Source organism: Aplysia californica, unplaced genomic scaffold, assembly GCF_000002075.1.
Source record: "Aplysia californica isolate F4 #8 unplaced genomic scaffold, AplCal3.0 scaffold00012, whole genome shotgun sequence".
Lineage (NCBI taxonomy): Eukaryota > Metazoa > Mollusca > Gastropoda > Aplysiida > Aplysiidae > Aplysia > Aplysia californica.
Window position 1 is genome coordinate 2992727 of NW_004797282.1, and position 16113 is coordinate 3008839.

The 16113-nt window shown below is 41.0% G+C and overlaps 1 protein-coding gene across 1 annotated transcript in view; it reads left to right on the forward strand.

The window, feature by feature from the left end:
* The window catches only part of LOC101853362, a 37454-nt gene that overhangs the window by 14956 nt on the left and 6385 nt on the right, over positions 1-16113 (forward strand). The window contains exons 10-17 of the mRNA XM_005090082.3: positions 992-1129; positions 1918-2045; positions 2655-2699; positions 4404-4480; positions 6061-6277; positions 9028-9260; positions 10200-10316; positions 15448-15737. Coding sequence (XP_005090139.1) covers positions 992-1129; positions 1918-2045; positions 2655-2699; positions 4404-4480; positions 6061-6277; positions 9028-9260; positions 10200-10316; positions 15448-15737 — 1245 coding nt within the window. The remainder of the gene's footprint in view (positions 1-991; positions 1130-1917; positions 2046-2654; positions 2700-4403; positions 4481-6060; positions 6278-9027; positions 9261-10199; positions 10317-15447; positions 15738-16113) is intronic.

Consider the following 16113-nt stretch of genomic DNA (forward strand, 5'->3'; position numbering starts at 1 on the left):
TGACATAAACAGTGTAATGATGGTAATAATAGATGATAGATTGCAATTAGATCTTGTAGCCTGTGTCCTGAGGGTAAAACCTAACCACCCTTTTCTGTATGATAGTGGTAGATTGCATTATGTAACACCTTCCTAGAAAATAGGCTCTATAGCCTGTTTACATCACTGTTTTATTTTCGTCAAGACATGTAATAGGTCCAGGCATGTGCTAAAATATTTCATCATTAAATTGGTCCAAGTGTCAGTCATAAGGAATATTTCACTGTTACACTCAAAGTCAATTTTTGAAAAATCATGTCCCCCTGGCCTGGCCTTCTGTAGTCATGTAGATTTGGTGCAAATTTGACATTAAGAATAGTGATATTTTAATGGTAGACTTGAAATAAATAATTGAAAAATTATTCTCATGTGCCCTGGTGTCCATTCCTCGTTGTTAGTTCTACATAACCCTACCTGGCCATTACTCAGACTGTTTGTTGTCATCTATCTCTTTTAACAAATAAGGTTATAGTTTAAAAAAGAAAAAAATAATGTCCAAAATGTGTCATAGTGTGCTTAGATAATACTTTTAACTGAAAACTGAAATGAATGTCAAGGGAATTGTATTTTTTTTAATTTTTTTTTTTCTGTACTATGTCTCTCACCCACCTTCTCTCTAACCGAAATGACCATTACTGTTAAGGTTTAATTTTCTATAATTTGTGTTGTAAACGTCCAATGGCACCATAAAACAAACTAACTTTAGCTGACATTTTGTCATTAATTTTACCTAGGAAACCCGGGGATTCCCATCTTGATCAATAATAATTTTTTAAATTTCTATTCAAGATAGGAATGTATTTTTTTTTTCATCAAAAGCAAGACAAATGAAAAAGCTTTTAAAATGATACCAATAACACCACATGCCCAAAAATTGACAAGGGCTTTACTCAGCTACATCGTGACACCTTTCTTCATCTGACCAACCCCTCCCTCCCCTTACCATGCACAGATGATGGTACAGGTGAGGGTATGGGAGCAAACAGCCAGCTAGAAGACCACCAGCCTGAGCCCTGTAGTGTGGACACCAGCTGGTCAACTTTCCCCACTGCTCAGACACTGGACACAGATCTACAGGCTCGCTCTTTGGGTAGGCATTTTGGACTTCTTTTTACCCACACATCAAGACTTATCTTTGCTGCATGTAAAAACTTTCCTTCTTCTTCAAACAGGCATTTTGGATTAAAATTACCAAGTTAATTTTTAATTATTTGTTTTCAAGGGAAATCATGATAACAGAATCAAGACTGAAGTTGTTGGATAGCTTTAGAGAGAGATTTTGTTGCAACTCAGTTTATCTCCATTGTAGACTAGACTTGAAAAATGTGTTTTCGAAGAACCTGTCACCTCTCATACTCTTAGCCAGTGTAAAAATATCATGTTCCTTGGTATCTGGTTGTTCTGGTGACATTAATGACTCAACTCAATGGTGAACTTCAAAATGTTCGTGGTTTTTTGTTCTTTGAATCAGTCTCCCGGAAAAGAAGTCTGTTTGATCCATGGTCACATAAAGATAGGTGAGAGAAAAGATTGACAGGTTTTATGTAAAGATATGTATTGACTGCTCAGTGTAACACTGTCGTATTTCACTTTTCAAAATTGCATTTAATGGAGTCTCACAATAAGCAGTTAATCTAATATGTACATTGTAAGATGAATACCTTTCAGTGTTGTTTTTTTAAAATCGATGTAGAAAAGTGATTATCAAGATCAGGAAGGTGACTTTAAGATTGAGATCTCAGGGGGTTTTTTTCTTCTTGCCCCAAAATATTATTATGTTCGTTTATTGTAATTACTTTTAAATACTTTTTAGTAAAATTGATACGCTAATATAGCACAATCAGTGGGTTTAAGACATAGTTTTTGTCGTTTGTCCAGGTCCAGACTCGAGTAGCTCGGTGCCAGTTGAGTGGCGGTCGTGTGCTATCTGCCTGGAAGACTTGCTGGACACAGAGTTGTTGACTCACATAGCTTGTAGCGGTGTCTTCTGCCACAACTGTCTGCAGGTGAGAGCTCTCTCAACCCCCAACCATATTGATCCTCATTCCCTTCTTTGTTGCGCCCCCCCCCCCCCTCCAATCATCCATCTTCATCTATTTATTATCTGCCATCATCATTGTCCTCATCATCATCAATTTAAATATGATCTGCCATTATCATCATCATCATCATCCACAATCACAATCCTCTTCCATCATCGTTGTTATCATCCACCATCATCATCGTCATCTTGATCATCGCCATCCATCATCATCACTTATGAACTCTTTCTGTAGATCATAGACACTTTGAGCTCTGACTGGTTGGGAATTCAGAACATTTTAGTTGGGCACATTACACCTACTGAAGGTGCAAGGAAAATTCATAAGCACGCGCACGTCTAGCTGTTTCAGGGTTTTGATTCTCTTAACGTTTGGGAGTTTAAAAATATGCAGTAGTGAGAAAGGCAAAGTTTAGCTCAATGTCTTTGAAACTTCTGAGTGATACAAGCATGTCATTTTGTAGCATTTCGACAAATATCTAATCTTGTCTTATAATAATCTACCAGCAAATAGCCAACTTTTCTGACTTGTTTCTCTCCCCCCCCCCCCCCCCCTCTCTCTCTCTCTGTCCAGATGTCGGTGAAGCACACGGCTGATGTGGCCACTTTCTGCTGCCCAGTAAGTATCTCCCTGTGTGCTTATTTCATAGACTAGTAATGCCAAGGCATTAGGTCTCGGAGGTCCTGTGGGCAAGTTGCACATGTTAAAGATCCCTTGGTGGTCTTAAAATCAATAACAGTTAACTTTGGCCACCACCTGGGCAAGCTCATATGACTTTTGCAGTTGCGAACACAGTAAAACATTTGCATAAGAAAAAGAAAAAAAGAAAAGTGGGTGGTTGGCGGGTGCTCTGGTCTGGTTTTCTCCTTCTTTCCTATCATAGATCTATCGTCCTGATCTCCCCTTCTTCTTTTTTATGTTTGTTACTCTCTTGTAACACCTCTAATCATCTGGCGCTCATATGACCTTATGCAGTTGCGAGCGCCGTAAAACCTCTACTAAAACTAAACTAAAAAAAAGAAAAGGCATTGTCTGATATATTGTCATGGTCATAGCACAATGACCGTAGCCTTCTTTTTTATTTCTGTTTTCTCGTTATTGGCATTAAAAAAATGCCTATGAGTTGTTTAGTATCATATAACAGGGGTTTTTTTGTTGTATGAAAAGTCATTTATTGAGACATGTTCACTTTTGCTAAAGTCAGTAGCCATAAGGTTTGGTGTTTTTTCACCTTGCGGATGAATAGTAATTTGACAAATAGATGGCTCTGAGATCATAGCTCTTTGTGTTCCCATACAATTTTTAACTCTTTAGGACTGCATTCATTGGGGGGGGCTGTTTGTTTAGAAAATTTAGTGAAAATGATGCTTATCGGACACAGAACATTTAAATGTTATCGAATTACACAAAATGTGAACATGCAGAACATTTTCGATTTATTTTTTCACATTAATATGTAGTTGTAGCCGGTCATGAATGAGTTGCAGTTAGGGAGCAGCATAGACTTAAGGGCAATTACAAGGTTATTCAATGTTTGAGAGCTGTCCCTCCTCGCCGTTCTGGTGCAAACTCGTTGTGAGCCGTTGTTGAACCTGCTGTAATGGCCACCTGTCTATGACAATCAACGGTACAAAAGACCACTTCCACCTCCCTTACATGATTTTTCTGTATCATGGTGGCACTGTTCAAGAGGACCTCCTGTCTAAGATGACCACTTCTCTTTCTGAAAACGGATGTTCATCTGGAACAGATTCAACTATTCTTCTTCTCTCCTATAAATGTTCAGTATTTCCATCACACTCTCACTCAGGGTGCACCATTTTCTCAGTTCAATAGGTGTTGTCAAGTTGGACTTTACCTAGTTTGATTCTGTGACAGGATTCTGTGGATCAGTCAGTGATTGTCAACCTTTTTATAGCCAGCTTTGAGAGGCTGACATTGTTTGTGTACTGCCCACCTACATGTATTTTTCAAACAGTGCATTAGATAATGTCTGTCACTACCACAATTCCCAAATCGCCCAATAGTGAACGATACCATCTAGGTTGGCTGCACTTTTCTAGAACACGGGGCTGGCTTGTTTTGGTTGTCTACATCAACCTATTGGTTGGGTCCTTTTGAAGATGTAGTGGGTGGTTGGCGGGTACTCTGGTGTGGTTTGCTCCTTCTTTCCTATCAAATGTCTATTGTTTCTGTCTGTCTCTCTTACTTTTTCCCAGCTCTAAATGATCATTATCGTGTCGATGTGCTTCTCTTTACTCAAACAAACAAGCACAATTTCACAACGATGACAATTTTCACTTTACTTCACTACCACCCCAGATCTGCCTGCAGCCAGCCAATGTGTGTGAGGATTTTGTTCCTCTCGCCAGTGCCTCCACCGCCAAGCCAAAGATCAGGTGACTGAACATTTTTTTTTAAATGTGGAGGTTGTACAAAATCTCATTTTTCTTTTTTTTTTCTTTTTCTCTAGTGTTCTATGAAAAAGGTACGGAAAAAAAATGTTCCTTGTATTTCTCTACAGATTGATGGTAGCATGAAAAAAAAAAAATCATTTTTACTACCAGGGTAAGTCAAAAAGTAATGCAAGTTCGTTTATAACTTAAAGAAAAAAGAACACACTTGCATCTATGATACCTCAAATTATAGGGGAGTGTCTGAGGATCAGATTTTTATTTCTCAACTTAGTCTCCATTTCGTTCAATAGCCACTGTCCACCTATGCCAGCTTCGTAAAACTAAGCAGGTTGGTCGTACGGGTACAGCAGTCTTGATTTCTCCATCGTTTCAAAAGTGTTGACCTCTCAATGGTTCTTTTCTAGGACCGAAAAGGTAGAAGTCTAAAGGAGCTAAATCAGGAGAATAAGTTGGGTGGGGCAGTGTTTTCCACATAAACGGGGTGATTTAGTCCCTCGTTCTGGTACTCAAATGCTGGCGGGCATTGTCATGGTGAAAAAACGCTCTTTCCACGTTCAAATTTGATCGGGCTCGTCAAATTCTCACTTTCTGTTGTTTCAATGTAGGGTTCAGAATTAACAGTTGCTCCTCGTAAAAAAATATCTGTGAGGAGCACGCTATGAACGTCCTAAAACACAATTGCCATGATTTTTCTGGCTGACTCCTCAGGACGATGCTTGTCTGGTAAGCATATGGACACGTCTTCCTGTTCTTCCGGTTCATTGCACATTACGTCCTGACCCACCTATATACAGTGCCAAAATCTAGAGCTTGGTCTTTGTAAACACTTTGAAGTCAGTTTTGGACGTTATCGGTGGATTCTCCTTCCAAAACAAAGAATTCAACCACTGCTCTGTACCTCTGACAGACCTCCAAGAGGGTAGCCAATTCTGGCCAAAATTAAAGAAACTTAAAGTTTAACAATCTGAGTTCAAAAGTATGTAAGCTAGTACTTGTGAGCTGAATTTAATTAATTTTGCGACAACATTTTTCAAAATAATGAACAACTTGCATTACTTTTTGACTCCCCCTGGTACATTTTTCAGAGAAGTATAGGACTAGTAGTAGTCATGGGAAATGAAAAACTAAAAGTTGGAGACCATTTTACCCGTTTGGGCTCCACTGCCAACTGCAAGCAAGGACTTATCTCATGGAAGTCACACCCAAAATCTTTGTCATGGACCCTTACCTAGACTTCTGCATTTAAGTGATAGTGCAGCGATGCTAAGTTTATGAGGAGATGATGTACATTTGATGCTGGGGGGTTCTGTTTGTGCTTTGCTGATCTATTTCTTTGAGCTGTCCTCAGACTATTTAATTGTGCAAAATTCCCATTGAAAATGTTTTATCTAGAATTTCCCTGTATTTTGAAGCTTTTTCCATATTGTCTTTGACCAAAGCCTGTGAACATTTATTCATGCATCTAAGAAATAGGTTGATCTATATTTGTAGATAGATAACCTCACAGTAGAATGGAGCATTTGCATTTAGTCAATGTTCAACAATGGCACCTAATTTTCCAGGATGCTTCCCGTGAGTGTTGCGTACCGACACAGCGTGCGTGACAACACGGGTGTGAGCACTCTTCAGCTGTATGGACACCCACACATCCTACACACGCCCAGTGTGGTCAGTGGCCGGAGCCTGTACAGTATGGTGGACACACTCTTGTCCTGTATGGCTGACCGCTTGGTGGGCTCGGCACTCACTACCTACACTATCCTGCTGACAGACGGACAGGTGAACAGATTGTTCTTGTTGTTTGTTGGGTTTTTGTTTTGTTTGTTTGTTTGTTGTTTTTTTTTCTTTCTATTTTTCTTTTTCTTCTGTAGGTGGTGGGAGGGCACCACTGGTAAACCACACAGTTCTTCTTTTCTTTCACTCTGTTGATTCTGTCTCTCCGTCTCGCTTTAAAATTTTCTAATTGCCAGTTATCAGGTAGGTTTGCCACTGTTTACTCAAACTTAACTTAACTAGAAACTGAAAGTTGCTTCATTTTGTTGATTTGCTTATCTCAGACTGGCTTTTTACATTCTGAAGTTTGCATTATCTCATCCTAATCCCCAACACCTCTATTGTTGTAACCTTTCTGAAAACACATTTTTCTTGGATGCCTAGATGAATATTATCATGTGGATGTGCTTCTCTTTAATGTAAAAAAATAAAAAGAAATAATTGTTGTTGTTTGCATTTGCTTTTCTTTTCTGGAACAAAGTGTTGAATTAATTAAGCTTCTGCGTTACAGTAATTAATTAAGCTTCTGCATTACAGTAATTAATTAAGCTTCTGCATTACAGTAATTAATTAAGCTTCTGCATTACAGTAATTATTTTTAAGACTGACGTTGTACACAGAAAAGACGGCTCTCGTGGCCTAGAGGTTAAGGTGTTCGCCTCTTATTCAAAGGTCCCAGGTTCGAATCCAGGTTGTGACGGAAAAATTTTCTTCTCTAAAATTGTCTCCTTTCACCTCCTTTCCTGCTCTCCAGCATTGTTCTGTCGTCTGCTTTCATTTCCTTCTTCCCCCACCGTATCACGTCCTTTCCCCCTCCTCTGGGCTCCTGACTCTTTATGCAGCCTTTTTACTGCTACTCCTTGGCTCTTTCTAACGACTGTCTTTCAGCATGGGTCTCAATAGTCCGCTATTTAGCGGATTTCCGCTACCACCATTTCCTCCGCTGAACTCCGCTACCGCGACAGCGGGCCAATCAGAAAAAGGGTTGTTGGGAGCGGGGTGACTGCCTGGCCCCGGGAATTTTTTTTTTTAATCGCAGAGATCCGGGAAAATACATAAAAGGTCTGGAATATTTGAAAACCAAATCCAACTACGTCTTTAAGTTAATTTCTGCCGGTCGCGATTGTGATAATAATTCGGCTCTGAGAGTATGTTTCACGCGAATTGGCGGCAAGCGGAATTGTGTCACCAAGACTCGACTTGGAAAATCAAGATCTACTTTCGCTTTCGTTACCACCCAGAAATTTGTCAGTAATTTTCTGATAACACAACATTTATTGTAACATGAAGGTTCGGCATTACAAACGTGGTGTTGCCATGTAAACAAATCAATATTTGTCACTGTGCTGTCACTTGTGGGGGGGCAACAGAAAAAAGAAAATAGTTATACAAGCGTCTTGTCGGGCTCGCCATTGTGACCGGTCAATGAACCTGCACGCGTTCTGGGCGCTGCGAAGTACAGGACTCATGAATGGGGGGAGATTATTGATTTTTTTAAAAGACGCCCTCGAGGATAGGGGGAGGGCTGGACGCAACACCAGAGGACAAAAAAACCCAACTGAAACTGGAAGCAAATGTTTAATGTTTAGAATTTTAATTACTACTAGATCTACAGCTCTCTGCAAAGTGTGCGTTGGTGCAGGCCTTGTGTGAAATCGGAAACCGTCATAACTTGTAAGTGTGTTATGGAACGTACGGGCCTAGGTGTTCGCGCTTCATTGGATTGGTGACAGTAAATTAGATCTTTATATAGATATTTTAGCTTCCTCTTCAAGATTCGCAGATTTTCAGTATCACTGCATCTTGCCCTCCCACAGTTCTTACTCCTCTCACACTGAATAGGTCTACTTAGGCTTTTCTACTCTACTTTGAGTTTGAGCATTAATTTTTGTCTTTCACGTTTATTATATAGGCCTATGATATGAATCATGACAGCTGATATTCTGGTTCTTGGCTCAAAACAAGATTCATTTTTATATAGTTTATATATATGCAAGCGAATATGTTGAAGGGAAAATATAAATAAGTCGCACAAGACCCCAGGCGCCACCATTGTCAGTACGTAATCAAGATTGTAAATAATTGGTACGTGACTCTTACTAGAAATTATCTCCCATATCCTCAAATTGGTGTGAAATAACCTTGTTTTGATAAATTGATGGTTTTTATTTCAGCATTCTAGGGTTCAACAGTATAATAATGGGTATTTCGCGAAAATGGGCTTCTGCGACGATCACCCAGAAAGTTCCTTCTTTTTTTAAATTCTGAGTTGAGACCCATGGTCAGCCACACCTTTGATCTCTTGGTAGGAAAGATCTACACCTAGCCTTCTCAGACAAGGGCAAAAAATCTCGGCAGTTGCGTATTCAAGTTACGCACATTAAAGATTCCTTGGTGGTCTAAAATCGATAAGAGTAGGCTTCGGCTGCCGCTCTGGCAAAATTCATAATTTCCTACCAACTGAAAAAATTTTATGTGTCCCGCGCACTCATATGACCTTATACGGTTGTGAGCGCTGTAAAACACTTAACAAAAGAAAACAACAACAAAAAATCAACAGAAGGGACATGAGTTTGGCTTCTGGGTGGGGAGAGCTTTTATTGAGTGTCTCTGTTTATCTGCTGGGACTATATGTCTCCTTCAGCTTGGCCTGACCCTGGCTGGTGGCGTCAATGTAGCTAGCTGCCTTCTAAATGATATAAATTGTGTCGATTTGGGTGTATAAATTATGAATTTGTGTTACCGCTTTTCCTCAGGGTCTAAGCTGCTCCCGGTGCCCCTACTCCTGCCACTGTACAGGCTGTGAGGTGGCCCGGGAAGGGGAGCTCACCCTGCAGCCCTCGGACTGTCTGACAGTCCATGCTGGTCAGATGCTGGCGACGGAGGAGGTGAGGGAGCTGGGGGAGGTGAGGGACGACGTGAGCATGGAGGGTATGAGGTCGTCCCAGCCCACCACCATCATGGACTGTTTCGGGGCCTTCACACAGAGGTATGTAGATGGCTGGTTTCTTGGTCTTTGTTCATGCAGAGGTGTGATTTTAAAAGAAGCCTCTATCGACTCAATTTAGGTCATTTAGGAGACTGGCTTCCGACCCTACTTGTTTGGGGCCAACTTGGGCTGAGAGAGATATGTCTCAGAGTTATGTGAATTTCTGGTTTCTTAGTCTATGCTCATGCAAAGGTGTGATTTTAGAATTAAAAGTGTTACAAGAGAGTAACAAACACATTAAAGAAGGAGGGGAGATATAGACGATAGATATTTGTTAGGAAAGAAGGAGCAAACCACAACAGATCACCTGCCAACTACTCATGTACTGTAGTATTAGAGTTTGGTAAACTTACTTTTGATGTGCTCTGAATGATTATAAAGAGAATAGTCAATAGCACTTATTTTGTGCTCTGTCCCATTAGGAAACAAGCTCTTATAATACTGATATTACAAAGGTTTGGCTTGTTTTGTCTCGATATAGAAAAAATTTCTCCTCTTTGTCTGAATGGGCCAAAAATTCTCTGGTTTGTCAGGATAAAACAAAAAGTTTTCCAGTTTGTCTCAGTAAAACCAAACTGTCTGGTTTGTCTAGATGAGTGACCCCCACGCTGGTTCCTTGTTCTCTTCTATGTAGTGTTAAACCGTGATATTAAGCTTTAAGTAGAACAAAGACTGCCGTTTGTTGCGAGCAGCACAGTTAATTACATGTTAGCTTGGTAACTGTTACAATTTTTTTGTCTGGAATATTTTTAGCAGTATCAAAAACTAATGAAAGAAGCTGCAGAGCTGAGCACTCCTCCCAACCATGTAACAATTTCCTTTTTTTATGGTTATAGTCTTTGTATTTTATTGTGAAAAGTTGAACACTTGCCAGCCGCTCAACAATTGCCTTTGTTTATGGTTGTGATCGTTGTATCTTGATGTGGTGTGACGTTTCAGCGAGACTCTGGACGAGCACAACCCCTGGTACTGCCCCCAGTGTGAGCAGAACCAGTGTGCCAAGAAGACCATGACGGTGTGGAGGTACCCGGACAACCTCATCATTCACCTCAAGAGGTTAGTGCGCTGGGTTGTTGGGGTTTTTTTCTGAACCGTACACACATTCTGTCATCCTGTTTTGTTTTTTGGATTCTTTTTTTTTTCTTTTTTTTTTTTAGCAAATTCTGTGTTTTGTTTCGTTACAAGGATGCACACTTCTTGTTCCAGAACTCTTTTTGTGTTTATTAAATTTCAAGGGTAACCTGGGAGAGGATGGGGTGGCGGGTACAGTTAGTTTCTTCTTTTTCTGTTTGCTTTATTGCCTTAGTAATGCTTAATTGTAGAAGATTGGGCATTTTCTGTTTGTTCAATTACAGTTTTAATATTTTAACATTAGAAGAGTGGGCATTTTCTGTTTTCATAATTGCAATAAAGGCATATTTTGTTGGTTTAATTACAGTTTTAACTCACTCACTGCCATGCCCGAACCCTGTCGGGTGAACCGCGTAGACCACTGCCTGTCAAACCCGAAATCTGTCGGGTGCGTTTTTACTACTACAGTCGAACCTGCCCTGACGGCCACCTCTATAAGACGGCCACCTGTACAAACGGACACTTTCCATTTACCCCCTTGTGTTTTTTCTATATAATTTAACTGTGTAAAACGGGCACCTGTCCAATGCGGCTGCGGCCACCCATATTTCAACACACAACCCCTATCACACAAAGCAATAACACCTGTCTTAGACGGCCACCTTAGTGACTCCGTTACGCTTAGTCATAAATCAAGCATTGGCCCCTGGCGTTGTGGGCGAGCCGTCATAATCTATAAACCTGTCGTTGTTAGGTAGTCCCTCCAACTGATCATGTTGCGTAGGCCCCTCCCACTGTTGACCAATAGCAGGGCTGCCTAAATCTACCGATTTTTCCGGTATATACCGATTTTGGGCTTGTTCTACCGACATACCGATAAGGTATCAAAATTACCGGATTTTCGATGGGTGCCGAGAGAATAAAAAGAAAAAAACATTCTGCAGTGCTTCCATTCTTTGTTTTTACGGAAATCCGTACATTCCTAAAGTTCTGTACTTGCCGCATCATCATATCAACTCCATGCGTTGAGAGAGAGAGAGAGAGAGAGATCAGCACTTGCCTCCGTAACTTGTCAGATATTTACGGCAACTCTCGGCAATAAGTTGTCTTAGAAACTGACAGATTGCGCAGTTCGTACACTCGTCTACGAGTCTATCAGTGCCGTTCGGTCGGCAATAGTTTTTCACGTGCATATCACCGAAATCTGTCTACTCACGATAGATAATCTTCCTCCTTCTTTTCATTCATTCTTTCTTTCTATCTTCAGTTTTTTTGCTGCGGCTGGAAAATCTGTGCATTTAATTCATTTATCCAGAAAACAGAATTGGGAATTTAGAAGGAAAATCGGTATCGAAGCAAAACATTCTAAAATCTGTCTTGGTCTAGAGAATTGGTCAGTACCAAATAAGGATTCTACGCAGGGGGACTGCGGGAATTTATTACCCTGGACCCGAGAAAATGCACAAAGTAAAGTCCCCGAAACCAAATCTGAAAAGCCTTCTGAGTTCATATTTTATTGGTCGTGTTTGTGATATTACGTTCGGCTTTCCCCAGTCCGAGAGTACGTTTAGCGCGAAGAGCGGCTATGGCGGCAATCGGAAGTGTAGGTGTAATACTGAGACTCCGTTGGGAAAATCAAAATCTACTTTCGCTTTCGTTACCGCTCAGAATTGTCGAATGATAGTTCGTTGACGTTAGATTTAGTTAATAAAAATTTGTAACCTGCAGTTTGTGCCTAAAAAACATAATGTAGCCATAAACATTAAATCGATATTCTCACTGATGTCACTATAATGACAAAAAAGAATAAGAAAAAGAAAACAAGCGTCCTCCAATTTCTAGATTGTCGGGCCCGTCATCGTGACCGGTCAATGAACCTGTGAGAGTTCGTGAGTACGGCATGAGCAAGGGACCGACCGGTAGTTGTTGGGAAAAGCCTTATCAAAGTTCATTCAAAGTAGGAGCGTTGCAGGGCGTCGGAATTGAGGGTAGGTGTTTGATGCTATACAGTCTACGGCAGCAGGAAAAGGCCGCAGTGCAAGAAACCGATGCTAAAATAAAAACGATAAGTGTACGTGGTTTTGACATTCGACAATCGAGTGCGTAAATGAGGGAACATTAGAGCACAGGCTTGATGATTATATCTTCAAGGTTAGTGTTCCTGGATTTGTCAGTGATGACAAATTGAATAGTGGCAATGAGTAAATGCCATTTTCAACCCTCGGAAAGCTCTATGTTGGATGCCTATGCATCATGATGGCTTGTTGCATCACTACATCCCACACTCTCACAGTCCTTCCAGCTCCGGCTATATCGGTACACACTCTCTTTTATTTTCACTTTTTGCTCTGCCGGGAGCCTAACTATAAAGGTTTTATAAATAAGTTTTGTCTTGCATACTTTTTAAAAGTCCGTGATTGCTGAAACCAAACATGGTTTTGGCAGTTGATGTTCTTCTGGCCTCTCCTCAGGCCCAGATCAGGATTCATTTTGTATTTTTAGGGTAAAACTAGTTAAAATTAATTGTCTGTCATACCTAAGTCACAAAGGACCTATCGGTGTCCTATGCTAGTGTCGTGAAATATGTTTTAATTTAGTTTCTATTTGTATGGGCTAGCGGTTTTGAAGTCAGTTTGGCAATCACCCTGCACTCAATTCCAGATTCAATACTGAAGGATAGGTGCCTTGAACGATAGTCCATAAAATGATTTTTTTTTTAAACCCAGCCTCGCCTCATTTCATACACACTGTTCTTCGTAACTTGTGCACACCCATACACCCCCTTCCTTCCCCACGCACATATTACATATGTAGGCACATGCGAGAGCATGGCAACATGCACACACCGACACACACACACACACACATGTGCATGCACAAACAAGTTTTCAAAATATAATTACCCAATACATGTATCACGGAAAGCAAGCGTGTTCGGTGGGGCAACGATCATCTTTTTTTCCTTCTTTGTCTTTGTACTACCTGATTTTGGGCCAATCTACCTGAAAATGACCCTCATCAAATCTACCTGAAATGGGAACTTTGAGGTAGGCAGCCCTGCAATTGGTAACAAAATTAATTTCCAGCTGCTGGGGAGGGAAGCGTGTGATCCCTCATAACCCATAAGCCCCGCCCAGAACCCATACACAAATCGCAAGTGAGATGAGTGGTCACTGTTTACCCAGTCTGTAACAAAGTAACAATGAACGTCAGCATGAACTTGTGACAGAAGTGGTAGTACGGGTGTTTGTTTCACCATAGCACTTGATCCTCCTTGTCTGACACATTTCGTTTTATTGTCACTCGTGCACAAAAGCAGCAACAAAAGAAAAGAAAACCCAGCGAAAACAACAACAACAATGCAACTACCTTCGGTTGGGACCTCAGAAAGGAAGGGTTTGTTTTCTCAGAAAGGAATGGTTTGTTTTCTTATCTTGATCAGTCCTGCCTAAGATGGCCACCTGTCTTATACGGCCACTTTTCTCCTTGACAAGGGGTGGCCGTCTTACACAGGTTAGACTGTATTTTTCAAACATTCCCCGACTGTATTTTTCAAACATTCCCCGACGTGTTTCGGGCTCGGCAGTCAGAAGTAGGCGACATAAGCCAGTGTAGTTTCGATTCCGCCTTGTTGCAGTAACTTCCCTTGAATAAGTTACTTAAAAATCAGACTTTTTCGAACTCACCCGAAACGAACTAAAAATTACTGACGCTCAGTTACGATGGCGACGGCGTCTCAAAGAGGTTGGAACATTTGAATTGATGGACCCATTCGTCAATAAAGGGTCAGATTTAGATCTTTTAGCAGATGATAGTGATGATGAACCATCATACAGAGTTGATAATGAGTACAGGAAAGGAAATAGCAGAGGTGCGGACAAGTGAAGATGAAATTTGTGCTAGATCTAGGCCTAGATCTAGAATAGGGTGTTCCCCGTGCTCAGACCAATGATCCGATGCTTCCCGGTCCCAGTTCAGGCCGTCACGCAAACGTCAAAGATCTCACAACGTAGATTTAGACCCCAAATGATGGGAATACAGCTGATATAGACCCTCCTAGTCCTAGGTCTACACAACAAACTTCAAATAGTGACACCCCTCCCCCAGTGGCCATGCCCCGTCCTGCAACCACGCACCCTGATGTTGATGCTCAAATTTGTCAGATATATTTTCATAGTGACTCTTCAACATTTGTCAGTTGATACATCTATTTCTTGCAGAGACAAAGATATAAAGGCATGCCTATCGACTGAATGTACCGAGCACCTAAATGTTATGTAAAAGTTTTTTTTCTAGATTTTGCCACATATTCACAAACTCATAAAATTTCACACGATAAAGGTATCACAAAATTTTTTTTGATTTGTTGAGTATGTTTCAATGTCATTGTTTGTGGAAAAGTTCAATGCTGTACACAAAATAATAAGCTCACAGTGAGGTTTTGAAAAAGGTCCTGAAAGCCTGGCATTCCTCAGTTACCCTGCGGAGAAATGCCTGGCAGTGAGTGAGTTAACATTGATTTGAGAAGCGTGGACATTTTCCGTACGCATAATTGCAATAGTAAGCTTTTAGTTCTCATGATATCTGCATATTGATTATTAGATTACATATTTAACTTTTTAATTCTTCTAGATGTAGACCGGTGGTTGCCAACCTGGGCGGGTTTCACCCACTAGTTAGTGATATGGTAATTTTGGTGGGTTGTGAGGCTCACCACATGGGTAGTGACTGGTGTTTTTTATTTATTTGATGCCTAGCTCGTGGTGTCTGTTAAAAGGGGCAAAAGTGGACGCTGGCTCTGAAAAGGTTGACAGGCACTGATGTAGAAACTTTTCGTTTTTATTGATGGCGGTTTTAACCTTTGAATTCTAGATTTTATTTTAGTGTTAGAAGCAGGCACAGTGACAGAAACAGCAAAAAGGTTGTAGAATAGTGTTCTGTTTCTTTCTACAGAAAGTTCCAAAACTTGGAGGGAATTTTTACTGTAAGTCTTTTGCATCTAGATTTGCTTCAGATTGGGGCATGTTCCTGCTAAATGGTCCGCGGGCATTAAAAATTAACAATTGATGGAGTACCACAGTTTTCTTTACAACCTTCTATTTTTCTTTCTCCCCAGATTTGTTTACCAAGACCTGTCAAGCACAAAGGTAGACACCAAGGTGATCTTTCCACACACAGACATGGACGTCCGTGGGTTCCTGTCTGGACCCAGCACATCGGGCCTGGTCTATGACCTCTACAGCACGGTGTGTCACTTTGGCGGGGCCAGCGCGGGTCACTACACTTGCTTTGCTCGCCACCCTCTGACTGGAGAGTGGTACTACTACAACGACGAGACTGTTGCGCAACAGACACCCGCCGACAGCGAGTACAGCAGCGGTTATCTCCTCTTTTACCAGCGGCAAGGTGAGGGCTGCTCCTCCTCTAGATTGCTGTTAGTCTCTGTCGAAGGCCAGTAGGCAAGAGAGGTCATTTTATAAAACCAAGCAGAGAAGTTTTCTTTTTCCTTCTCTTTTTCTCAGTATTTTCCACCACCTCCTGTTTCTTCGTCTTCAAATGTCCCACTTGCAACAGAATCCAGTGATCGTGGTACCCAATCATGTCTTTGATCGGATGCTTTAAAAAAAACAACATACCCTGGAATTGTCCTTGTCTTTTCCCCAGAATCGTTCCATAAGGATATTTATTGCGTCAGTCCTCTGCCAACTACGTGTAGGTTTAAATTTTTTTTTTGGGGGGGGGGGGGGGGGGGGAGTATTTTTTAAATTTCATTGTAGTTTGT